Here is a 25,285-nt window from a genome sequence, read left to right on the forward strand (position 1 = left end):
ATTTATATTTTTCATGATAAATATAAAAGAAGTATAAATATTTATCATTGACACATAAAAAAATTATGGGTCGTCAATTCGTCAAAAAAAAATTATGGTTCAAATATTTGTGACTGATAATTATGAGAAAAAAAAATTCGATGAAAATATTAGTTATTGGTACATAAAAAACATGGAAGGAAAATTTGGCATTGGTAATTTAAATCTTCAAAAATAGGGACAAATATTTGTATTTATATATAAAAAAATTAGAAAAAAAATTCGTTGATAAATATAAAAGTAATGGAAATATATTTTTCACTTATACATAAAAACACAAGACATATATTTATAACTAATAAACATAAAATAAAATGTGAGACACATTTGTTATCGTGTCATAAAAAAAACAGACAACAATGAAAAAACATGAAACAAATAATTTTTGTTGATAAATAAAAAATTAAAATAAAATAAAGTTTTTATTTAGAGATTAACAAACAGTATCATGTCACCCGTGTGCATGACACGGGTTAACACACTGGTTTTATATTATACCAGGTTTTTAAACACTTTTGTGGTCGAATGTGTCGAAGTCAATACACAAGATTCAATAACAGTCAATCTTTATCAATGGATTTAATTGTTTTAAATGTATTAAAATATTTTTTTTGTCTTTTTCATTTGTCATTCAAAACCTATACTTTTTCTCTCTTATTACTCCCTCCGTCCCTATATATAACCCTCTGCTTTTTTCACATTTCTTAAGAAAAATTGTTAGTGTAGTTAATGTGTCTATTTTATGTGTTAATATTACTAAATTGTCCTTTGTTTGTATGTGTATAAATTTGACTTTTTGTATTTCAAGACAAATTAGTAGGATTAATTAGGGGTATGTTTAGGAAAATAATAATAAATGCATCTAGTAATTTGAAAAGGAGTTTACATTTAGGGACAAAAATAAAATCAAATGGGTGCTTACATATAGGGACGGAGGGAGTAATTATTAAGACTCTGAAACAACAGTCAATAACTATCATTGAATTTAATTCTCTTAAATGCATTAAATTGTTTTTTGTATGTTTCATTTATCATTCAAAAATGAATTTAATTGTCATTGTTTTCTTCATCTGTTTCAAAATGAACGTCATTAGAAGAAATGAAATAACTATTTTACCAAATTAAGTTAAAGCAATGTTTTGGAAATAGTGGACATAATATTAATTGGCGGGTACAATTAGAAAGAAATAGTTAGTAGCTCATTGAAAATTAAGTGACATTCATTTCGAAACAATATTTTTTACAAAAGCGACATTCATTTTGAAACGAGGAAGTAATATTTTTTCCTTCCCAAGTTCATTTAGAAAACTGAACGTAGACTTTTGTCTCCTTTTAATTTTATGAGTTATATAGCGGTCAAACTCTGCCAATGTATTAATTGTCTTAAATGCAATAATCATGTGTACAATAGAAGTTAAGAAGTGGGTCATATCCTTAAAAGTAACATCTTTCATTATGTAGTATAAATACATGTACAAGTATTGAGATGCCTTGAAAAAAGTATTACATGTCCTTGAAAGTAACATTTAAAATTGTATGGATCTAATTCTCTTTCTAGTTCTTAGTTTGTGCATAACATGTTGCAAAGTTGAGGCAAGAAGAGAATTTTTACAAGATGAGCAAAATAATTTTACTCTATCATATAGCCTCAAGGTATTTTTTATTTATTATTATTTGTTGTCCAACATTAGTTTGATTTATACATGATGTAGTTGATCGTAATTTTGGTTAACGAATTCAGGATTTTATGGCCGATAAATTTGAATGTGTTAATATCTACAAGCAACCTGCTCTACAACACCCTTTACTAAAAAAGCACAAAATTCAGGTATAATAATTGAAAAGTTTATAATATTAATTATCTTACTTATTGTCAAAAAAATAAAAAAATTATCTTACTTTATTGCTTTGTGAAAACTAGTTGTTATTTGATGAAAATGAAGAGAATGATATATAATCGTAACTAACATATATATATTTCAAGATTTGTAACTTTAAATTTTCATTAAAAATTACTTTATTTTTTGTAAAGAATTTCAACATCAACTATAATTCATTTTAAATAATTTTTATTTTATTCCCTCTTCATTGCAACATATGTAGCTTCTCCCAACTTTTGCAAAGAACATAGTGCGAAGTAGACCATCATATGGTAAAACAATCAATGATTGTCCATTGGAAAAAGTGCCTATTTACAACAGGAGAAGAAGACATCAGATTATTACCAATTCATCTTCAAAATTACAAATTGATGATTTTCAAAGGCATTCTAAAAGTTCCCCTGGCTATCATGTAAGTGGATAATTTTAATCAATACATTAATTTTACATGAAATTTAAAACATTATGTATTTACCAATATTAGGAAAAAAGGACCAACAAAATTAATTCCGCACCAAGACAGAGCACAAAACAAAGTCGTACTCTGATGACGGAATCAAAAAAGAAAATATATATTTAAAAACCTCTTATTGAAATAAAAGAAGAGAAAAAGTGATGCAAAATGGGTTATTATGGGGCCAACCAGGTATATGGTTTAAAACCTCATCCCCGCCCCTTTTCATGGTGAGCCAGAGGGTTATTGTTTTTTTTTTCTTCGTTAAATCTTTGTTAAACGTATTAATTAAGGGAAATGCTAACTAGTGCCCCCGTGACACTGGTTAAGGAAAAAGGAAATTATATGGCAAAATTACACAATTAGTCCCTTAATTTTATTTTAGGTAACATTTTCGTCCTTTATCTTTTTTTTGTCACGATTTAGTCCTTTATGTTATAAAATAACAACATAGTTATCCTTTTTTATGAAAAAAATAATCAAAAACTCCAAAAAAAAAATCATCAAACTCATAGGCAAACGTAAATCTTCATCATACAAGCCTAGAAAATCAAATTTCTTTGAAAAAAATCTCATAAAAAATGATAAGATATTGTCATTTTATAACATAAAGGACTAAATCGTGACAAAAAAAAAATAAAGGACGAAAGTGTTACCTAAAATAAAGTTAAAGGACTAATTGTGTAATTTTGCCAAATTATATTGTAGTTATTGCATTGAAAACTGTGTAATTAATACTAAAAAAAAAGTCAAAAGTGTTATCTTTTATGATAATAATTTCCTTTTTTGGCAAACTTAATCAGTGCCCCGGAGGCACCGATTTGCATGACCCATTAAAAAATTAACACAAACTATGTGAAAAGTGTAAAAATAAATACAATTAATGAAGCTAATATATATATATATTGTGCTCGTGATTTTCGGATATCAAACCATTAATTGATCTGAATCGTCAATCTTTGAACTCTCAATTTTTATTCGTGGGAAGGGAAAAAATGAGTAAAAACCCTTATCGAGACTTTGGATTCGGGGGTTGGTTACGCGAAGGAAATGTGCTAGCACCCTAAGCGTCTACGGTATTCCATAGGAACCTCTTACCTAATTTATCTTGTGCTAAATTCATTGGTTATTTGAAAATTATTACCTAAAAAATCTAAGTGAAAGAATGGGAGGAGAAGAAGTATGTTTTTGGTCATTTTTATTTGATTTGGAAGGATAAAAATCCTATGCCTACATACCCTTAAAGAAAAGGGATCAAAACCAATGTAGTTCACCTAAAAAGTTTCTTTTTGGTGGGTTAGGTTGATTTTAAGATTTTTTAAAAATGGGTTTTTAGAAGAGAAAGAGGCCTCAAGGCATGAGATAAAATAAGGTGAGGTTGGTCAAATTTTAATTACAAGAAAATCAAGTCTATTATGAATATTAATTCAATTAAGCATTTGATTAAGAAAATAAAAGGAAAAAGGGACACTTGGGTTACCAGCCAAGGTTTATTAAGAAAATATTTTTGGAGTTTTGCATATTTGATTTTTTTGGTAAAATGATTTTTTTCTAAACTAAACGGGATACTAGCGTAATGGCGTAAAACAATAAAAATAAGCGTAAAGCGGTAAATAAAGTGGGATAGTGTCGGTGCATGTGTCGGTGCTTGTGTTACCTACATTATTACATCAACTCCTAGATACATTCTATGGTCTCAAGAGAAATATAATAGCAAGAAATAAAAAGTGCACAAATTAAATTACATCAATTCCTAAATACACACTAAAAATAATACCCAAGAAATAAAATGACAAAAAAAAAAAATAGGCATGAGATGATTCAAATATACTACAATAATAATGACAAAACAGTAAATAAACAATTAACACAAAGCAAAACATATTTTTTTGTAATTTTTAGAGAGATTTTCAAAAGTGAAAGAGGTGCAGAAAGTAAAACAGGGGTATAATTAACGAAGTTGGGCTTAAGCAGACACACCGGACCGGTTCGGATTACTGGACCGTGGGCGGGTCGGTTAGACCCGCCCGGTTCGGATTGATATATATAGGGTGTAAGACCCATTTCTTTCATTTTCTCCAATCATTTCTCTCGCTTCACTTCTCTAACACTCTGTTTGGTTGGAGAGAAATAAGAAGGAGAGAGTTAAAGAAGAGAGAAATAGAAGAGAGACTCTCTATTTCTCTTGTTTGGTTAGCAGAGAAAAAGAGAAGAGAGAAGACTGCAGCGTGGGTCCCACTCAAAATCTCTTTCTTCTCTCAACAGCGAAGAAAATGGAAAGAAACACACTGACCTTTTTTTTTATCCCCTTTTTGCCCTTTTCTTTTCAGTTTTAGCGGCAACTCTCCCGCGCTTCTCTTCCCAGCTTTTTATTCCTAGCTTTTCATTATCTTCCTCACTCATCCTTCAAGTTTGGTGATGGACCTGCAACTTCTCTTGATCTATACTTCTTAGATCTCTAGAGTACCACATCAAGACTAGATCTGAAAACTACAAATCATAGGTATGGATGTATTAAAAAAATTTAATGTGTTTTTCTTTGTTCAATATAGATGAATCTACCAATAAGTGTTGTTGATCTTATATAATCTGGGGTGTTGGTGAAATAAAATATATTGGGTTTAGGTTTTTTATTATTATTGTTTTAGAAGAAATTAGGAAAAATAATATGCCCTGTTTAGATTATTTGTTTGATGTTGTTTAGAGTTAAGATTAATTTTTGGATAGTGAACAAATTGAATTTGACAGCTTAGAAAATGAAAGTAGTGAGAGAAAGGTATAATGGAATTAATTGGGTTGATTGAGAAAGATATAATCTGGAAGCATGAATTTGGAATATCATCCACTTCAATTTTATTTTCTTTCCTAATTCCTTTTTTTTTTTTTTTGTTAATTGAAGTGGCAGAATTAGGAATTATATAAGTAAATATTAGTACTAAATTGTGTCTAATGGATGGCTTTCTAATGATGGTGAAAGAATATTCTCAAAACAAGATATAATGCTTGGTTAACTTCTAGTCCTTGTGTTAGAATCAACTTTGCAAATTGCTACAGGAAAGTTGTTTTTCTTAACTAACTTTTGATGATAAGAAATTTTGGTGGGAATCAACCAAGTACCTATGGTGGTGAGGACCCTTCATAACTAGTATCATATGTTGAATGTTCAAATTTATGAATCAATTGGTGTTCTTGGTGAAATTGCATATAATATCTACATGTGAGAAGCCTTTGTGGGAAATTGCATATAATATATACATAAATTTAAAAGTAAATCTATGTCATTTCCTTTTTATTTACTATGTATTGGAACATTTATTCAATTGCTCATTTGTGCTACATGTGGGAAGCCTTTGAGAGTGTTATATTGTTGTGGAGGTAATGTCAAATCTAGATGGTGTTGAAGAAGTAAGCAACGATGAACAAATTGAAATAATAGATGAAGTGGACTTGGATGAAGATGAAATGATTGATGTTGGAATGCCTACTCAAATGCTAGTTTTAAATCATGCTAAAAAAGATATGGAAAGGAGGCAACATATTGGTACTGTTGTCTTATTGTGTCATGCTGTCCATGCATTGTATTTGAATCAAATCTTATCAACATGTATGCATAGTAGAGTCACCTATTCTCCACAAAGTGAGCGTAGACGTTGTGAGTTAATGAGTTATCTAGTGCATACAGATAAGTGTCGGGACATCATACGAATGGGGCCTGAAGCATTCATGCAGCTGTGTCTAAAACTAAGAGGTACGGGTATAGTAAAGGATACTATAAAGTCTACTGTAGAAGAGAAAGTGGCAAAGTTCTTGCATATTGTAGGACATAATGTTAAAAATCGTACCGTTTCTTTCTTCTTTTATCGTTCGGGAGAGACTGTTAGTCGTCACTTTCACACTGTGTTGCATGCCATACTTGCATTAGGGGAAGAATTTATAGTCCAACCATCAGTTGCCGATGTCCCACCACAAATACTAAACAATAGCAGATTTTATCCATTTTTTAAGGTACTATTATATTTTTTTTTAAGGCATCTTCATTTTTTATTTAGTCATAATTATTTTCAACCATTAAGTATATCCCTTATACAACTAACTAAATCATCTATGAAATAAGGATTGCATTGGAGCTATAGATGGCACACACATTCGAGTGAAGGTCCCAAGGGCACAAGCCCCTCGTTTTCGTGGAAGAAAAGAGCATCCCACTCAAAATGTATTAGCTGCATGTAATTTCAACATGAAATTCACTTACGTGTTAGCCGGGTGGGAAGGAACAGCATCTGACTCTAGAATATTAAAAGATGCTTTAAGTAAAGAAGACCCTTTAATAATTCCCTAAGGTTAGTGGAAAGGTTAATATAATATACTTTTATTAAAAAAAAAATGCGCATTTAACTTATTTCGACTAAACATTGAGTTATAATATATATTTTCTAAAATTTTATAGGAAAGTTTTATCTCGGGGATGCGGGATTTATGCTTAAACAAGGGTTACTAACTCCATATAGAGGAGTTCGTTATCACTTGAAAGAGTATTCCTATCGTGGGCCACAAAATCCCCGAGAGTTATTCAACCTTCGACACTCTTCACTTCGGAACGTCATTGAAAGAACTTTTGGTGTGTTAAAAAAGAGATTTCCAATTATAGCTAGTGGCACCGAACCGCACTATTCATTTGAAGTAATGATAGACATAGTACTTGCTTGTTGTATACTTCATAACTTTTTAATGGGAGTGGACATTGATGAAGCACTAATTGCTGAAGTTGATCATGAACTAGTTCAAAATGACATAGATAGATCCCAAACACAACAGCGTGATGAAGACTACCGACTGGGATCGCTTCTTAGGGAAGCTATTACAACTGAAATGTTGAACCTGTATGGAGCTTAATGTAGTTTTGTCATGAGATAATGTAGTTTATTTGTTAATGTTAAAGTAGATTATAATTATGTTTTTCTGTTAATTTAGTTCAAATGTTTTATTTGTTGTCATGTACTTGTTTCAATTGATAAATATTTGGAGAATAATCTTGTTTCATCTATCATGTACTTGTTTTGTTAATTAATGTGATATGCATTGTGGTATCTTGTTTCTGTTGAAACTAAATGCATTTATAGGTTGAAAAATGGCAAAGGATAAAGGTCAAAGTGTAGAACCTAGACAAGATACTAAGGAAGTCTTAAGGTGGACTGATGATATGGATCAAATATTATTGAATGCTTTGATAGAAGAGGTCCATAAAGGGAATAGGCATGATGGTTCATTTTCACCTGAAGCATACTCCAATGTCGTAGCTGTTTTACGGTCTAACATTGATCCAACCATGACAAAACAACACATAAAAAATAGAATGAAAACTTTGAAAGATCGTTTTGGTGAAGCGTATGATCTATTTGGTAGCTTAAGCGGGTTTGGATGGAATTCAACAACTAGGAGGTTTACGGCTGAGGAAGTAGTTTGGCAAGAACTTATAAGAGTGAGTTTTTTTTTTCATTTATTAATTGTAGTGTCCTTCGTTTTATTTCCTAGAAATACAATGTATATTATGCTTGATTTGCTAACTTGTTTAATGATAGGTAAAACCACATGCTGCTAAATGGAAAACCATGCAAGTTAAGCATTATGATGTTCTGAAGGTTCTTTTTGGGGAAGACCGAGCAGCGGGAAAAACATCTAAGACTAATAAAATGAGACACAAACAGTTGGAGAAGGAAAGGGAAAAGGAAAAAGAAAAAGAAAAGGAAAACGTTGATCTGAATGACACAGCTGATGATACTTACATGACTGACCAACGTGCTGATATTTGATGAAGGGCAAGAAGAACCCATTGTTGACTCATACAGTCCAACATATGGGAAATCACATCAGTCCACAGGAACATCTGGTTCTCGCGGAACAAAGCGTAAGGCTCCAATGAATGATTTTGTGGAAGCTCAATTGGATAGAATGACGAGTGGCATTGGACTCATGGCTGATGCTTTGAACAAAGGTAATTCAATTTCTGATCAATTGCATGATGTGGCTAAACAACAAATAGAAATATCCGCACGACAAGTTGCAGCTATTGAGAAACGCAACGAAATCTTGCAAAATTGTAGACCTCGAGTGTATACAGGAGCAGATGTATGGAATATGCTTGATGAGTTGGATATGCTGCCACAATTTCGTTTTAAGTGCTACGAAGTTCTTTGCAATGTTAACAAAAAGAAGGAGCTGGTTTTTGGTCTACCCACTGACATGCGCTTACAGGTTCTCTTACAAATGATGAATGCTAATTTCTACCATTGAAGTTATTTGATATCTTTTTGTGTCATGTATATGACTCTTTTGTGTATATGTAATGAGGACACATTTGGTGCCTATAATTATGCTTGTAAAATGACAAGTATTTTAACATGAAACATGCAGTAGGGAAAAAAAGCAATATGTAGTTGCCACTTTAGGCAATTGACAGTAGATGATATATATATGGTATAATGATTTTGTGTTAAGCCAACTATGACATTTCTTATGGTTTAACTGGCTTATGGAAATTCAATTATCATTTTGAGAAGGTAGTTTTCTTACTATACACCTTTTTTTTAGTGTTATGTGTATGAAGTTTATGACAGGTTAAACAATCCAAGATGCCATAAGTGTTTTGGTTGTTGAGTATCTGTATTTTCCGTTATAGTTTAGCAGTTTTGTACAGGTTCTATTATGTGTTCTAAAGATTGATTTTTACATCTGTTTGAAGATTGATTGTTTAGGGAAGAATGATTTTTGAAGATTATGTGCTTGAACAGATGTTCCATTTATTCAGTTAGCTATTAATGGTTCAGCAGTGATTTGAGAGGTTGTTCAAGCACATAATCAAACTTCCCTGATGATTGTGCTTGTTATGGAACCACGAGAGGTTGAAAGCGTAAGGCTAAATTTTCTTGTGTCCCGTAACTCTGTTCAAGCACATAATCAGATGTTCCATTTATTCATTGTGCAAAATTTTGTGCTTGATTATGTGTTTCAGCCCTTAAATACTCTCGTGCTTGAAAGCGTAAGGCTCAATTTATTCATTTTGGTACCTCATATAAAATAAAATGGTTCTCTAACATCAGTTGTGCCTATTATATGTTGTTGCAATTCACTTTTTATTATGTTTGTGTACTTCTTCTACATGATACAATGATTAAAAAGAAGTTTTGGTTATTAAAAAAAAATCACTAAATTTTGATTGTTTAAAAAATATTATCAAGAGCACCAACAGGATCTCACCCAAAATTAAAATAATAAGCTTTTATAGTATTTTGTAGCAATTCAAGTTTTGGTAATATAAGGTTTAGATTGTTAAATTGTTTCATTATAACAAGGCTATTTTTGTCAATGTCTAAAATATTGTCATTTCTCTCTTCTCATTTTCTACTCAACCAAACAAGAGAGAGAGGAGGTTTACACTTCTCTCTCTTCTATTTCTCTCATCTTTCTTTTATACCAAACAACCTCTTAAATCTACTCTATTTCTTACATATTTCTCTCTTCTCATTCTCTCTCTCACCTCTTTCTCTCTTCTTAATTTCTTCTCTTTGCCAAACATAGTGTAAACTCACGGTCTCTCTTTCTTCTCTGTTCTTCTTTTTCATGAGCTTTCCGGCGAGCATGAATTTTCCGGCGCGGTGGCCGGTGGTGGCACCACCGCGCCGGAGTGTGAAACTCCGCCGATTCAAAAACAAACTATCTTTTTAAAAATCCTTTTTTCTCCTCTTTTCAAATATCCATTTAGTTTTTACAAACAAAAAACCAAAACTTCTAGATCTAAGTTCAAACTTCTGAAAATCTTTTTGAAACAAAACCTACAAAAAGTCCGGATCTAAACTACTAAGCAAAGAAGAACACGAAATAAATGAAAGGAAACCTTTACCTCTTTGGATCGGAGACAAATAAAAACGCGACGGAAAACTTCAATCTATCGAGTTTCCAGATTCGGAATACTTCAAACTTCTTCTACTCCTTTTCCTTTGTTACGGTTCCGATCTGTGTTGCTTAGATCCGGTCTGGCTTGAACTCGTGGTTGATTCACGACCGGTTGGGATTTGTTGTTGTTTCCGTCGATTTTGAATCGGAAGAAAAAGGTTGCGTGATTATTGTGTAAAAGAAAGAAGCGAAAATAGTGTATGTTTTACTGGATTTTTTTGTTCATCACGTTCTTGAGATTCATGTGAATGTCCATGAGTTTTTTTTTTTTGATTGGGAAAGTAAAGGGGAAATTAGGGTTGTTGATTTGCGGCTGCCGATTTGTCTGGTTTTTCTTTGTTTGCGGCTGCTCCCCCCTTCTGTATTTTGCAGGTTTGCTTTTATAGCATTAGGGTTGGATAGAATAAGGAAATATCTTGCAGAAATTACTACTGATTTGCTGGATTTGGCAACAAAACTTTGACCCTATGAACTTCCCTAAACATGTGGCGTACGGAGAAGAAAAGAAAAAAAGAAAAATGGACCCTTGCTGAAATTTTCGGACTTATTGACTTCATTGGACAAAAAACGGAAAATAAACATTTATTAAATATTAAAAAGTAACTAACTTTAAAATTAAAATTAAAAGACGGAAGTTAGATAATGAAATAAAAAAGAAAATAATGGGAAAGAGAAGGGTCCGACTCGGAATAAAAAAATGAGGTACTTCAAAGTAACCTTTTGTCGAAATTTCGTCTGAAACGACGAAAATTTCCGACTTTAAAAATACGAATAAAATGGGCAAGGATAGAGAAAAGTGGTCAAAATTTGGGGTATGACATATATATATATATATATATATATATATATATATTAAACAAATAAATAAATGATCAAACATTTATCATAAAAAATCTAGAATAAGTCCAGAAGACATCTAAAATAGCTCTCAGAAAAAAGTTGAAATAAAAATGTAACGGGTCACTAAAGTGATTAAATTAAATGAATTTTCTCTCTCCATTTGTATTTCAAACATACAAGAAACTAGAACTGTTACTTATAAGAAAAATGAGTGAAAAGAGGATATTTTTACTATTATTTAAACCGGACGAGCCGACCCGCCCTATCACCACCATATTAATTTTGTGGGGGGTTTAGTGAGGCAAGTTAACTACTAGGTGAGATGCAAAAATATAACGCCTAAACGTCATGTCAAACGGGTCAACATATTGGGCCTAACCCGTTTTCCAATCCCTGCTTTTTTTTATGGATGAGGAAGAAAGAACTACGATTACAAGAGAGAAAGGTGGATAGGAGTATATGCAAGATAGGTAGTTAAATATCAAATTTTAGATTTAAGACATAGTGTTCGTGACAAATCATTTTAACATTTTAAAATTGTATAAAATATGAAATATTGTATGTTTTTATCTTCTCTAGACTGTTACCCTTGATACAACCCAAAATATGATATATCATGGTGCATACGCGGGAATAGTTGGGTATGATCTATCAGTTCAAGCAAAGCAATACAGCATGTCATACATTTGGATTGAAAGTGGATCAGGAACACAACTAAATAGCATAAAAGTTGGAGTTGGGGTTAGTTACTTTTCATTTCATTATGTTAATATTTTCCTCTCATGACATTACATTCTTTTAGAGAGATAATGTTAGAAGAAACATAATCATTCTTTTATAATATACTACTCACATCCTCTCTTTTTTATGTAAAAGGTTTATCCAACCTTATATGAAGACAGCCAACTACGACTAACTGCTCGATGGACAGTAAGAATACAAATTTAATGCATTTAATAATATATAAGACCATCTACAATGGTTAGTGCTTCACGGATTTAGAATCATATTAAATAGGAACCCCTGTTGTGGAACAAACAAACATGATGCTTGTCCAGAAGAGTGGTTATGGAAGCACCCCTTTTTAGCCCCCTAAATAAATTGTATTAAAATAAATTATTTTGTTGAAATTTCATGATTTAACGTTATTGGTGGGACTAGTATTATCATTTTTTTCTGTTGTGTTAGGTTGGAGAGATTGGATACTCATTAAGTATTAATATTAGTAAATGCTAAAATTGATGAAGTGTATATATAGGACCATCTTAAACATCACTGTGGATGGTCTAATGTGATGGAAACAAAAAATAAATACATGTTGTTAATGTGCTCAAGCTCAATTTGATATAAACATGTAGGCAGATGGTTTTAAACGAACTGGATGTTACAATGCTAATTGTCCGGGTTTTGTGCAAGTCAATAATAACAAAGAATATACTCTTGGAACTGTCATGAGGCCCACTAATTCAATTGGATCAACTGAAAAAGTTGCTTCTTTTATCAAAATCAAACAGGTAAATTTGCAATTATTATCAATACATTGAAATATATTATACATTATGATATATATATTTACAAACTATTACATCAAATTTAAAGGGTTTATAAAATTATTTTTGTTTGACAATATTATATTTAAAACATTTATTAAGTAATTACTTTAATATATTTAAAAAAAAGGATAAATTAAGTTTTTTTTTGCTAAGCCGGGAGATTGGACAGACATCAAGGGGAAGCAACGACATCCCAACTAGGTTGCCACCCCGCAGAACCCCCATCCTATGCTGCCAAACTCAGATAAAATTTTATTAAAAAAAATGGAAAAAGGTTACAAGAGGGGGACTAGGCCAAAACCCTCATGAAAAGAAACCAGAAACAAAAATAAAACAGAAAGAAAAAGCAACAAATGACTACGGGAGCCTAGAACGAGGGAACCCACTCCGGTGCAAGAAGAAGTCAGTCTGAATAGTTTGAGGCAACACCGATAACCAAACGTTTCCTTGAGTCGTGTGTCCCATATTAGCCAGAAAATCCGCACAACAGTTCCCTTCCCTAAAGCTGTGAGATGAGATAATTTGAATTCTTTGGTTGGAAACATTATGCCAGCGATTACGAAGTAAAACCGGAACAAGCGACCGGTTTTTAAAGACCAAAAGAGCACTCACAAGCGCCTAAAAGGGAACCTCGGTGGTCACGGAACAGGCCCTCACAAGCTACATGAGAACCAATTGGAGAGTCATCTGTGTTCACTTTTATCCAAGGGGCCGAGGGGGCCTTCCAATACACCATCAAAATATCGCTAACACGACGATTGTGAGGAGAGACCGATAAAGCATCTAGAATATTGGCATCAGAAACAATACATGAAGAGAGTGCAAAGAGACCGTTTGGTCGGTGAAACGCAAGAATTCCGCTCTAACCAAATACCATGAAGAGAGTGAATTACCGCAACCAAATGGATGTCATGAATTTGGGATGAAAAAAATTTAAGTAATTGAAAAGAATGATAATTAAATATACAATCTTAAATATTTATAACTCATTATGAGTCCCTTCTAAAGAAAAAAAAAACTCATTATGAGTGAATGTTATTGTTTTTTTTAATTAGTCTTAATATAATTGGTATCTTCTCCTTGTATTTCTCTTACCTTTTTAAATATATGTAGGATCGATCTACAGGTCATTGGTGGTTACTTATACAACATGAATCAATACATGTTGGATATTGGCCAAAAGAGTTATTCAACCACTTAACTTTAGGAGCATCAAAGATTCGATTTGGAGGTCAAACTCATGCTTCACCCAATACGGATAGTCCCCCAATGGGTAGTGGAAGATTGCCTAAAGAAAAATTTGAAAACTCGTCTTTTATGGGAACACTTCAGATTATAGATTCACAATATAATGAAGTTGATGTAAAACCTGAAGACATGAAGCCATATAGAGATACTAATTCAGATTGTTATGACTTGATATACAATGGTTTTGAAGGACGTCTTTATAGGCAAGCTTTTCTTTATGGTGGGCCAAGTGGACGAAATTGTGGTATATGATTGTATTGACAACTATATTTAATAAAACTATGATTCGTCCTTGATATATATTGTTATACCCTTGGACCAAAACAACATAATTAACATAAAATTTGTGGAAAATTAAAATTTTATGCTTATAATTAACAAAACGTCCCCGTGAGCTTAGCTCACTTGGTAAGGGATATTGCCTATTTTATGCAGGGTCCGGGGTTCGAACCTCAGACACGCCACTTATTCATCTTTAAGGTGAATTTCTCTATTGCTAGGCTACTTGACAAAAAAAGAAACCACATTTCACAAAGGTATACATAAATCATAGAATTTAACAAATTTTTTTTTATTGAAAACTAATTGATTTAAATTAGTTTTTTTAATCGATTATTGATTGTTAAATTTAGAAACTGTACTAAATCGTAGTCAAGTAATAAAATTCATAAGTTCATCTCCACGGAGATTATGAAATTGCAAACTAACTACTACATTTTTATTTTTTTTTATTTTTTGATAAAGCTAGAAATGTATTAAAAGAAACCATGAGCTTCCTGAACCTCTTACAACAATTAATCCATAGAAACCCTAGTAAAAGGTAACCCTAAAGAATCCCTAACAAGAAAGGTTGAAATAAAAAATGAAGGGTACTCCCACCATTGAGAGGAGCAAGGCGCAACGTCTTGACCATTCATGGCTAAAGCATCAGCCACCATGTTCCCCTCCCTAAGTACATGAGTTCAAATACATCTAATTTTCCTACAAAAGTGCATACAGTTGTGCTATCTAGTATTCATCCTCAAAGGAACACATTCTTGCTTGTTGAAAGCTTTCACAACACTAACTAAATTAGTTTCAATCCAAATATCTATAAGGTCCATATCAGCAGTGTTGGGTTTGTAGGCATATTTTGCCTACATTTTGTTAAAACAATTGTTCTAGTAAGATGTTAGACAAGATGTCTTAAACATGTTGGTACGACATCATAGCATGCCTTAATTCCGCCTTCTTGATTATTTATTTTAAACGTGAAGATTTCCTGAATATTCTCTGAAGATTTAATTCACAAAGAGTTTACCAAGAAGCGTGTTTCGAGAAGCAAGGAAAGACTGATGGGATAAAACCGCAAGTGCACGGTCTTACCGAAGTAGTAAAAAGATGAGTATCGTTCCGACAGGGAGTTATGAATTCAATTATCTTTTAACAATGATTAGAATTAAAGTATAGAAAGTAGAAAGTTGTATTTTTGTATATTTAAAAGAAAATAATAATAAAAGATAAAAGCCTTGGGATTATTGGTTCATCCTAACGACAAGTCCTTCTCAAACCAAACTATTAAACTTATAACCTTATGTTAGACCTAACTTCTAAAGACAGTTTCTCTTTTGTTCCTCTAGCAACCAAGCCTATTTCGCTGACTTGATTACTATAAGATTTTGGTCCTAAGTTGCAACCACGCCTATTTCGCTGACTTGATCAGAATTTAGAATCCTTGAAGTTCGAAACTATATGTCTCAAAGATTGTAAAGACTATTTCGCTGCCTTTACATTCTTTGTCTAAATTCACTTGTTCGAATATCAAAGCTCCACTTTCGTTTTATGAATTGATATTTGAGACGATGGATAAACAATTATCAAACCCTGCACATTCGTTTCCACAGTTTGATAATGGTTGATCCTTGTAAAAGCGGTGAATTTAGATAAGAAATTAGGGTTACATAAGATTAAGGTTTAAATCTTGGTTTGATTAGGATTATGTCATCTAGACTTATCCAACAATCCCAAGACATGAAGAAGTCTACTCGCTAATGTTCATCGTAGACAAGGAGAAGAAGAGAGAAATCATAAAAGTAAATAACAAGAAAGTAAAAGAACTTTTATTAGAAAGACAATTGTCACATATTGCATTCCAAGAAAAGATGAATATTTGTGATGGATAGCTACTCTATTTATAGCATACATTCGACTTAAAATCTAAGCAATTACATTACTGGAATGTTCCACAAGAAACTGCGGGCTAAAATAGAGTAGCTTAAAATCTAAGCAAAAGTAGCAAAAGTGACTCTGGAGGGTGGCACGGCCGTGCCAATGCTAGCACGGGCCGTGCCAAGCTTCTGACTTTGGGGAGACATATTTTTGTCTCTGAATCTTCGTATTTTCGTACTAAATCAGCTCCAAGTCCCTTTCTTTTGCTCCAAGACTCAATCCATCCAATATTCGTTCCTGAAATTTAATAAAGTGCAATTTGTAGTAAACTAACTCAAAAAGGAAATAATACTAATATAAAATAAAATAAAATCTATTTAAAACTAAACTAAATAACATGTAAAAATAGATATTAAATGACTCATCAAAGATGAATTATACTTAGCTTAGTCCTTAAGAATATTGTTGCAACATTTAAGGAAACATCATATTTGCTTCAGAAAATCCTATGCTAAAATCTTGTGTTTCAGCTGATGATTAGCCAGATTTGTGCATCAAGTTCATTTCGCATCAGGCTATATAAAGAAAGACTCAAGACCTAATTATTCACTGAAGCCGTCATTTGCAAAAGAGACATTTAGTGTTTTAGTTTGTTCTTTGTTATTTGTGAGTCACTCTTGCATCATGTTGATGCATTGAGCTGGACTTTGTAGTTGAGTTGTAATTCTTAGAAATCACTAAAAGTTTGTAAGCACGAGTTGTTTCTTAGGATTAAGAAAGTGTCTCCATCTTACTATTCTTAAAATGACGACCACTGGATTTGTGATTAAGAGGAAGTGGGCGGAGGTTCTCATATCTAGGACTAGAGAGAGTCTTAGGTAGAAATTGCACGGGTAGTGATTAAGTGAGAAGCTGTAAATCGAGGGTTTGTATGTACGCTTTGAATTGATACTACTTAGTGCATTTTCTTCCTGGCTTGGTAGCTCCCAGATGTAGGTGAAGTTGCACCGAACCGGGTCAAGAAACATTTTGTGTCCCTTCTTTTACTTTCTTATCTAGTATTAGTTATATGTGTTAATTCAATGTCTTGACATTCTTCTTGACATCGCACGTGTCTTGACATTGAGTTTAACATCTCTACTGCATGCTAGAATTTCAATTGGCATCAGAATAGACACCATGTTCTGCATCTGGGTGAGTTTCAAGGAAGATGTTTTTCTGGTACTATGGAAAGGGAAGGTTGACAAGTTAATAGACCACCTGTTCTGGATGGGTCTAACTATGACTAATGGAAAGTTCGTATGATAGCTTTTCTAAAGTCTATTGATAACAAGACTTGGAGAGCTGTTCTCAAAGGATGGGATCATCCTCTTGACAAAGACAAAGATGGGAATAAAACAACTGAGTTGAAACCTGAAGAGGATTGGTGTTTACCGGTGTTTTTGGTAAACAAATACCGATTGGTTTTGATTATAACAGGAAGGACCAAACAAGAGATCCTAGGACATGTTGTGGATTCTTTTGGTGTGCGTTCATCGAGTTCGTAGGTTGCTTAACAAACGAGAGGAGACCGTGTGGCCTATTTCGATAATTTTTCATGCCCTAGGCGCACTTCAAATACCCTAGGCGCATTTTGTCTTCCTTCTGGGCCCAATCTCCGATTTTCTATCGTTTTTAGGTCTTCGTCTTCAAATAACATGCCTCGGTACTTTGGGAACAAAATTCCTCGCACTTGTAAGTTTTCTGAGGCCTTTTGAATCTTTCTTCTTGTCTCTTGAATCTTCACAATTCTTTGGTTGTCCTTAATTTGCATGATTTCTTCGTGAATTACTTCAAAAAGCCCCTCAAATTGCTATGTTTTGGGAAAACTAGAATTACATACTTAGATATAGAAAACATTACAAAAGTCCCGAAATCATAGACAATCGTTCTAATACTCCTCCTTTTTGCTCCTATTTCCTACTAAAATAAACTGAAAAACATCCTAAGAATAACATTAGATGACCTGTCATCACAACCCCAAACTTAGACTGTTGCTTGTCCTCAAGTAACCAAAGAAAAACATAATATTTTCTTCGCATTTTTTTTGCAGGAAAAACCTACCTTTCCGGAAGTTGTGCTTAAGAATCATTCATCACATTTATAGCAGAGCAGTAACTAACTTACCACTATACATTCAAGCGGGTCTGACTTGATGAAAGTAATCTACATTCAAGAGAGCCTTTGTGTTCCATCACCAATTTTGACCCAAAAAATAAGCCCTCCAAATTGTTTTTCCTTCTTTATTAGTTAAATAAGTTATTTTCACATATTTTCAATCATCTTTTGTTTATTTTTGTGATTTCGTTGTCTTTGCAAGAATATGTTTGTTTTGATTTCTCGTATTTGTGCGCTGTTTTTTATTTTTTGTCTTAGACCATCCACAATGGTGGATGTTTCACCTATTTAGCACTGAGTTAAATAAGCATCTCCATTATGGACTGATATTTATTGGTTCTTATAGAGAAGAGTGTCTATAGAAGGACCTTCTCTCTCTCTCTCTCTCTCTCTCTGTCTCTCTCTCTCTTCATTTTTTGTGTGAATTTCATTTAATACTTTGTAATGAAATAAATGAGTATTTTAGAAATGTAATAATATACTCCCTCCATCCTAAATTATAATATAAAAAAACCATTTTGTTTGACCCAAATTATAAGCAAAAAAGACCAACTTTTATCTTATTTAATTATGTTTTTTCAAAATATTATCTTTTCCAAAGGAAAATTAAATGCAAAGTGCATTCAATTTGCTCTCGTTTTCATTTTCTCTATAATCAACTACCAATGAATTTTTTTTTTACATTTTCCTATAAAACTTATTTCAAAGATAACACAAAAAACTATGTTACGGTTGAGGAACTTTCTCCATCGAATTTGTTCCCTTCATCTTCTAATCTGCTGGATTCTATTACGGTGACCTGACTGTTTCACAAGGGCTCTGCCATGTCGTTCGATTGGCAGGCAGAATTGGCAGCTGCACCTATCAGCACTGTGCAGTCTTCCGCGTTATTGAATGCTGCAACATTGTCTCGAACACACACACTCTCTGCGGCTACATCATCTCAGGCTAGGGCACAGTTGACAACTTTGAATCCTCATGTTTCATCATCGCCGGAAGAGTTAACAACACAACATTTTTCCTTTGCTGTTGCTCTTACAGGGACAAAAGTTATTGATGACAGACCATTCCCTTCTCCGTGCATCAAAGGTGATGCTTTAAGCATAAAAATTTGTCAGGAGGAGTACCGGAAGGGAGTCGAAGATTGTAGGAAGGTTTTACGTGCGCGTTTGACTCTTAGCAAGGGAGACAAACCACTATCTACGCGTGACCTCAGGGAAAAAGTTGGGAAGATTTGGAAGACGACGGCAGGATGGAAAATGGTGCCTCTCAGTAAGGGTTTTTATGATTTTCACTTTGAATCGGTGGATGATTTAAAAAACATTTGGGCAGCCGGCACGGTAAATATCAAACCTGGATTGTTAAGATTCTCTCAATGGACAAAAGACTTTAAGCTATTGGTGCAAAAACAAACTCATGTTTCGCTTTGGATTCGTTTGGTGGAGTTACCGCAAGAGTATTGGCGGGAGCGAACATTGAAGGAAATAGCAAGTGCATTTGGCACCCCTATAGATATCGACGAGCCAACTCGAAACCACACTTTTGGTCACTATGCTCGCATTCTAGTGTACATTGATCTTTCGAAGAAGGCATACGATGAGGTTCTTCTCGAACGTGATGGTTTTGCATTCATGGTGGAAATACAATTTGAACGAAGGCCATTATTTTGTCATCACTGTTACTCTATTGGGCATAACATCACCACTTATCGATGGCTAAATCCGCAAGTAGCCAAGGAGAAAGTGGATCGTGGGAAGGAACCGGTCAAGGATGTTGTTAGTGCGCCCCATCAACAACACAAGGGTGGGGGTGCCTCTTCTTCGGCCTTGGGAGGTGCAGCATCGTGGATTCCTATTCCTTCCACAGTTACCACCACTACCAGGACATCTGTCCCAGCTGCTCCGACAATACAGGCTACTTCAGTAAGAAATTTCACACAATCAATTCTGGTCTCTTTAGCTGCAGTGCCGATTTCTGACATCTCTTTGAACTCTTTTAGTCTACCGCTGCACAATGTTTTTGATCGTATTGATAGACCTACGACTGAAGAGTTTACTTTAGCAGCACCTGTGTTGGAGAAGGTTGTTTCCCCTGTAGCGCACAATGACGTGCAACCTGTGGAAGTGGGAGAGTTTCATCAGACATCGCGGTAGGAGTTGGAGCGCCCCGCGTTGACTAATGTTACTAACTGACTTTTGGAGAGTGCGGAACATAATCATGGGAACTCACGGGAGCTGGGGGAGAGTCCCAAGGGTCCTACTGAGAGTGTATCGCACTCATCCCCTCTTGGGTGTGAGGACATACGACCTGACGGAAAAGTTCAGTTAACTCAGGCATCGCAGGAGGAGTTGGAAAACCCCACGATCGATGATTTTTCTGAACCGCTTCAGGATGGTGTGGAGCATGATCATGTGAGACCAAGGGAGCTGGAGGAGAGTCCCAAGGGTGCTCGTGAGAGTGTTCCAAGACCATTCAATGATGAGCAGAAGGACATGCATGAGGTTTCCGATCAATGTCATGAATTTTAGGAGATTGCAGACCGTCCCAGTGCAAATCTTGACTTTTACGATGGGAATTTGGTTAGTATCAATGATGGCAAGACTGCTGACACATCACGTGTTGTTGATGGAGAAATGAACAAGGGCCAAACACATGAGTCGGTACCTTTGCAAAGACAAGAGGTTCATCCAAGCAAGAATATACTGCATGGGTTGGAATTGTGGGAAAGAATCCGTGAATATGATGCTAGATCAGCCGCTGAAGCAGCTGCAACAACAGATGATTTTGTACTTGTCCTCACACGAAATCAAAAAAAGAAAATTAAGCTCCAAACCGTTTTATCCAAGCAGCCATCAAAGTCTCGTGCACAGGGTGACAATCAAACTCATGCTCAATGAATTTTCTCTTCTGGAATGCTTGAGGTATCGATAACTCTGATACTCGACTCGCACTTAAAAATTTATATTTGTCTCACAAACCGATGTTAATTTTTATTGCGGAGCCAATGATAAATTTTGCCCAAGTCCCTTCTTGGTTTTGGCCTTCTATAGGGGTTTCGAAATATTGTATTAATAACAGGGGACCGCTCTTACCTAACATTTGGGCTCTTTGGGGAAGTGATTTACTTGCTACTATTGTTTATGTGTCGGACCAATGCATTGCGTTAGAACTTGCTGGATATCAGTCACCTATATATATTGATGTTGTTTATGCTAATAATTATTATGTGAAACGTCACCAACTTTGGGCTGATCTTACACATATGCAAGGTTGTTTTCAAGGGCCGTGGATTTTTATCGGTGATTTTAATGCAGTTTTGGGAGCTCATGAGAAGAGGGGCACGCGTCCACCACCTATTTTATCTTGTACATATTTTTTAAATTGGACTAATGCTAATATTCTTCATCACTTGCCTACTTTGGGTGTTTTTTTCACTTGGACTAATGGCAGATTTGGTGAGGAGAATGTCACGCTTAGACTTGATAGGGAAGTTTGTAATGAAGAATGGGTTAATTTTTGGTGTAATTCTGCTTGTACAGCTTTGGTGCGTCACCAATCCGACCACAACCCGCTTTTGTTATCTGTTCTTGTTTCTTCAGTAATACACGCAATTCCTCTCAAGTTTTATAAGATGTGGACTTCTCATATTGATTGTCATAAATTGGTGTTAGAGAACTGGTCTAAAGGTGTTAGGGGGCACGATATGGCCAAGGTCCAAGCTAAGCTCCGTAACGTGAAAAATGATTTCAAAGTTTGGAACCGATCGGTTTTTGGTGATGTCGACAGGCAAGTGAAACTAGCGAAGGACGAAGTAAATCGAATTCATCACTTAATTGACTCCGAAGGTTTCTCTGATCAATTATACATGCAAGATCTTGAGGCGCACTTAGTTTTAACTAAAGCTTTAAACTACCAAGAACAATTGTGGAAAGAAAAGGTCCGTGACCAAAATTTTGTTCATGGTGATCGTAACACTACTTATTTCCACCGAGTATCTAAAATTCAGGCAGTGACAAAAACTATTTCTTTTTTACAGGATGGGGATAATGTTATTACTGATCCCACTGCAATAGAATTGCATATTCTTTCTTATTTTCAGGCAATTTTTAGCATGGACAACAACTGTGCTCAGAATTCTCTAATTGATGAGATCATCCCTTCCTTAGTGTCCGATGATGACAATCAAATGTTGTTGCGCCTTCCCTTGAGTGGGGAGATTAAGGATGTCGTGTTTTCTCTCAATGGTGATGGGGTTCCTGGTCCGGAAGGGTTTGGCGGTCATTTTACCAAACTTTTTGGGACATTGTTGGGGTTGATTTGGTTAACTCGGTTCAGGAATTTTTCAGGGAAGGTAGGCTGCCCGCTAATTTTCATTCTAATTTTGAAGGTTCAAGGTGCTAAATCTATGGGCTACTACAGGCCTATAGCACTTGCAAATTTCCAGTTCAAAATTGTGACCAAGATTGTGGCGGATAGGCTGGCAATTATAACCTCGCGAATCATTTCTATTGAACAACGGGGCTTCATTAGGGACCGCAACATTGCTGATTGCGTGATTCTTGCTTCAGAGGCGATAAATTCCCTTGACAAGAAACAATATGGTGGAAATCTTGCAATAAAGGTTGACATTTCCAAGGCCTTTGACACATTAGATTGGAATTTTTTGGTTATGGTGTTGAATAACTTTGGGTTTTTAAATGTGTTAATTAATTGGATCCTGGTAATTTTAAATTATGTGCGTCTGTCAATTTTGGTTAATGGTAAAGCAATTGTTTTTTTTAGCTGTTCCCATGGGGTTCGACAAGGAGACCCCCTTTCACCTCTTTTACTTTGTATAGCAGAGGAGGTTCTCAGCAGGGCTCTGTTTGATTCTTCAGCAAGAGGGCGGCTCATTCCTATCTTATTGTCGGGGGACTACTTTTCCGACACATATTTTGTATGCTGATGATATCATGATTTTTTGTACGGGTTTGAAGAGTAATGTCCGTGAACTTCTTAGTATTTTTCACAAATATTCAGACGTGTCTGGTCAGAGGGTAAATAATGCAAAAAGTCGCTTCTTCACAGGCAATATGTCAGTAACTCGGAAAAATATGATTGCTGCTTTGTTGGGTTTCAGTGTTGGGATTGTTCCTTTTTTATATCTTGGCTGTCCTATTTTTCAAGGAAAGCCAAAAGTCATACATTTCAGAATGGTTACAGACAAGATAAAAAATAAATTAGCAACTTGGAAAGGAAGCACTCTCTCAATCATGGGTAGGGTGCAGTTGGTTAAATCAATCATCCATGGGATGTTAGTTTACTCCTTCCATGTATATTTTTGGCCCCGTCGTCTATTGCGTTTACTTGACACTTGGATTAAGAATTTTATATGGAGCGGGGACGTCCTTACTAAGAAAGTTTGTACGGTCTCGTGGAGTGTTAGGTGTCGTCCGTGGGAAGAGGGAGGGCTGAATATTAAGCCTACTCGCTTGATTAATGAAGCGCTAATTCTAAAATTGTCGTGGGATTTATTGGCCAAAGACTCACAATGGTCGACTCTCTTCAAGAGGAGGTTTTTCTCTAATGGTCTTCCACTCTCCTATCATGTCAAATCTTCGATTTGGTCGGGCATCAAAATGCATATTGGTACTGTTATGGCAAACTCTAATTGGATTGTAGGCACAGGAGAGCGTATTCATTTGTGGACGGACAATTGGCTTGGTGAGCCCTTGGTTGATTTACTTCAAATTGATGTTGCTTTTCGTGGGAATTTGATAGGTATGGTCTCAGAAGCAATTGTAAATGGGGCGCCGGTGCTGCCTTCATCTATCACCGATTATGGAGACATCAAGGATCGTCTAGAAGCCATTGTGTTGCCTAGAGGGCAGCTTGCTGATGCGCTAGTTTGGCCTCATAGTTTTGACGGAACCTTAACCGCGAAACAAACTTTTTCCTTTCTCCGTCCAAGGGCACCCCTGCTGCCTTGGGAAAACTTAATTTGAAGCTCCTCTATTCCGCCTTCTCACTCATTTATTTATTGGAGATTCCACCATGGTAAGATGCCCACGGACGAGAACCTTAGGCGTCGTGGCTGCAATGTTGTATCGATTTGTAATTTATGCTTGAAATCTGATGAAACATTCGAGCACCTGTTTCTTTGATGCCAATTTTCTAAGAAGCTTTAGGAAAGGATTGGTGGTAACTCAATCGGCTAATTGATTGCTCAACAGCTGCTTCGCTTCTCTCTTGTATTCCGGCGAGTTGCTCTTCCCATGTGTCCGATGTTTTTGTGGCAGCAATCGTGCACACTCTGCACACTATTTGGTGGGCTAGAAATTCTTTGCGTTTTACAACATTTTCGCCATCTTTACATTCATCCAAAGTTCGTATTCACTCTTTGGTTGCATCGTCCGGTAATCCCTCTAAATGTAAGTGTTTGCAATCTGATTTCGCTTTCCATGATGCTTTGGCGGTTTCCATTCATTGCCGCACTGTCAGAGATATTATTATAGTAATGTGGAAGCCCCCATCTGCTCCGTGGCTGAAGGTTGACACAAATGGGTCGGTGGTGGGTGGTTTCGCGGCTTGTGGTGGTCTGTTTCGTGACCACTTAGGTACGTTCCTTGGTGCCTTTTCTTGTAACATTAGTATACAGTCTGTTTATTATGCGGAGGTTCTTGCTATTATTTTAGCTATAGAGTTTGCGGACCAGCAAGGGTGGAGGAATATTTGGATTGAGGGTGATTCAACAAGTGCTCTTATGATTTTTTCGAACTATAGCTTGGTGCCTATGCTGTTGCGTAATAGATGGCATAATGCTATCACCCTTGGAATACAAGTTATTTCTTCTCACATTTTCCGTGATGGCAACTGTTGTGCAGATAAATTAGCTAATTTGGGGCACTCCATGACTGGTGAGATTTGGCTTGTCACACTACCGAATGATCTGAAGGCTGATTTTTTTCGCGATAGATGCGGTCTCCCTAATTACAGATTTCCATAATCTGTTTTTTGTTATTTTTCTGCTTTCTGTT

At 35.0% G+C, this 25,285-nt stretch overlaps 5 protein-coding genes across 5 annotated transcripts; all 5 read left to right on the forward strand.

Moving 5' to 3' along the window:
- The first annotated feature begins 1,520 nt into the window (after window positions 1–1,520).
- LOC120578187 (uncharacterized) lies at window positions 1,521–2,499 on the forward strand. Its single transcript, XM_039830533.1, has 3 exons — window positions 1,521–1,692; window positions 1,781–1,867; window positions 2,143–2,499. The coding sequence occupies exons 1-3, from the start codon at window positions 1,576–1,578 to the stop codon at window positions 2,341–2,343; spliced, it is 405 nt and encodes a 134-aa protein (XP_039686467.1). The 5' UTR covers window positions 1,521–1,575; the 3' UTR covers window positions 2,344–2,499.
- Window positions 2,500–5,667: 3,168 nt separating this feature from the next.
- Window positions 5,668–7,304, forward strand: LOC120578184 (uncharacterized). The gene is made up of 3 exons (XM_039830531.1): window positions 5,668–6,378; window positions 6,488–6,713; window positions 6,821–7,304. Exons 1-2 carry the CDS (start codon window positions 5,752–5,754, stop codon window positions 6,710–6,712), a joined length of 852 nt encoding a protein of 283 aa, XP_039686465.1. The 5' UTR covers window positions 5,668–5,751; the 3' UTR covers window position 6,713; window positions 6,821–7,304.
- Window positions 7,305–7,493: 189 nt separating this feature from the next.
- Window positions 7,494–8,856, forward strand: LOC120578185 (uncharacterized protein At2g29880). The gene is made up of 2 exons (XM_039830532.1): window positions 7,494–7,852; window positions 7,953–8,856. Exons 1-2 carry the CDS (start codon window positions 7,502–7,504, stop codon window positions 8,181–8,183), a joined length of 582 nt encoding a protein of 193 aa, XP_039686466.1. The 5' UTR covers window positions 7,494–7,501; the 3' UTR covers window positions 8,184–8,856.
- A 2,913-nt stretch (window positions 8,857–11,769) lies between these two features.
- Window positions 11,770–14,216, forward strand: LOC120578316 (uncharacterized). The gene is made up of 3 exons (XM_039830990.1): window positions 11,770–11,904; window positions 12,522–12,677; window positions 13,830–14,216. Exons 1-3 carry the CDS (start codon window positions 11,770–11,772, stop codon window positions 14,214–14,216), a joined length of 678 nt encoding a protein of 225 aa, XP_039686924.1.
- A 7,057-nt stretch (window positions 14,217–21,273) lies between these two features.
- Window positions 21,274–25,254, forward strand: LOC112419373 (uncharacterized). The gene is made up of 3 exons (XM_024777003.1): window positions 21,274–22,989; window positions 23,246–24,167; window positions 24,482–25,254. The coding sequence occupies exons 1-3, from the start codon at window positions 21,274–21,276 to the stop codon at window positions 25,252–25,254; spliced, it is 3,411 nt and encodes a 1,136-aa protein (XP_024632771.1).
- Window positions 25,255–25,285: the final 31 nt, after the last annotated feature.

This window comes from Medicago truncatula, chromosome 2 (assembly GCF_003473485.1).
Source record: "Medicago truncatula cultivar Jemalong A17 chromosome 2, MtrunA17r5.0-ANR, whole genome shotgun sequence".
In the NCBI taxonomy this organism is placed as follows: Eukaryota; Viridiplantae; Streptophyta; class Magnoliopsida; order Fabales; family Fabaceae; genus Medicago; species Medicago truncatula.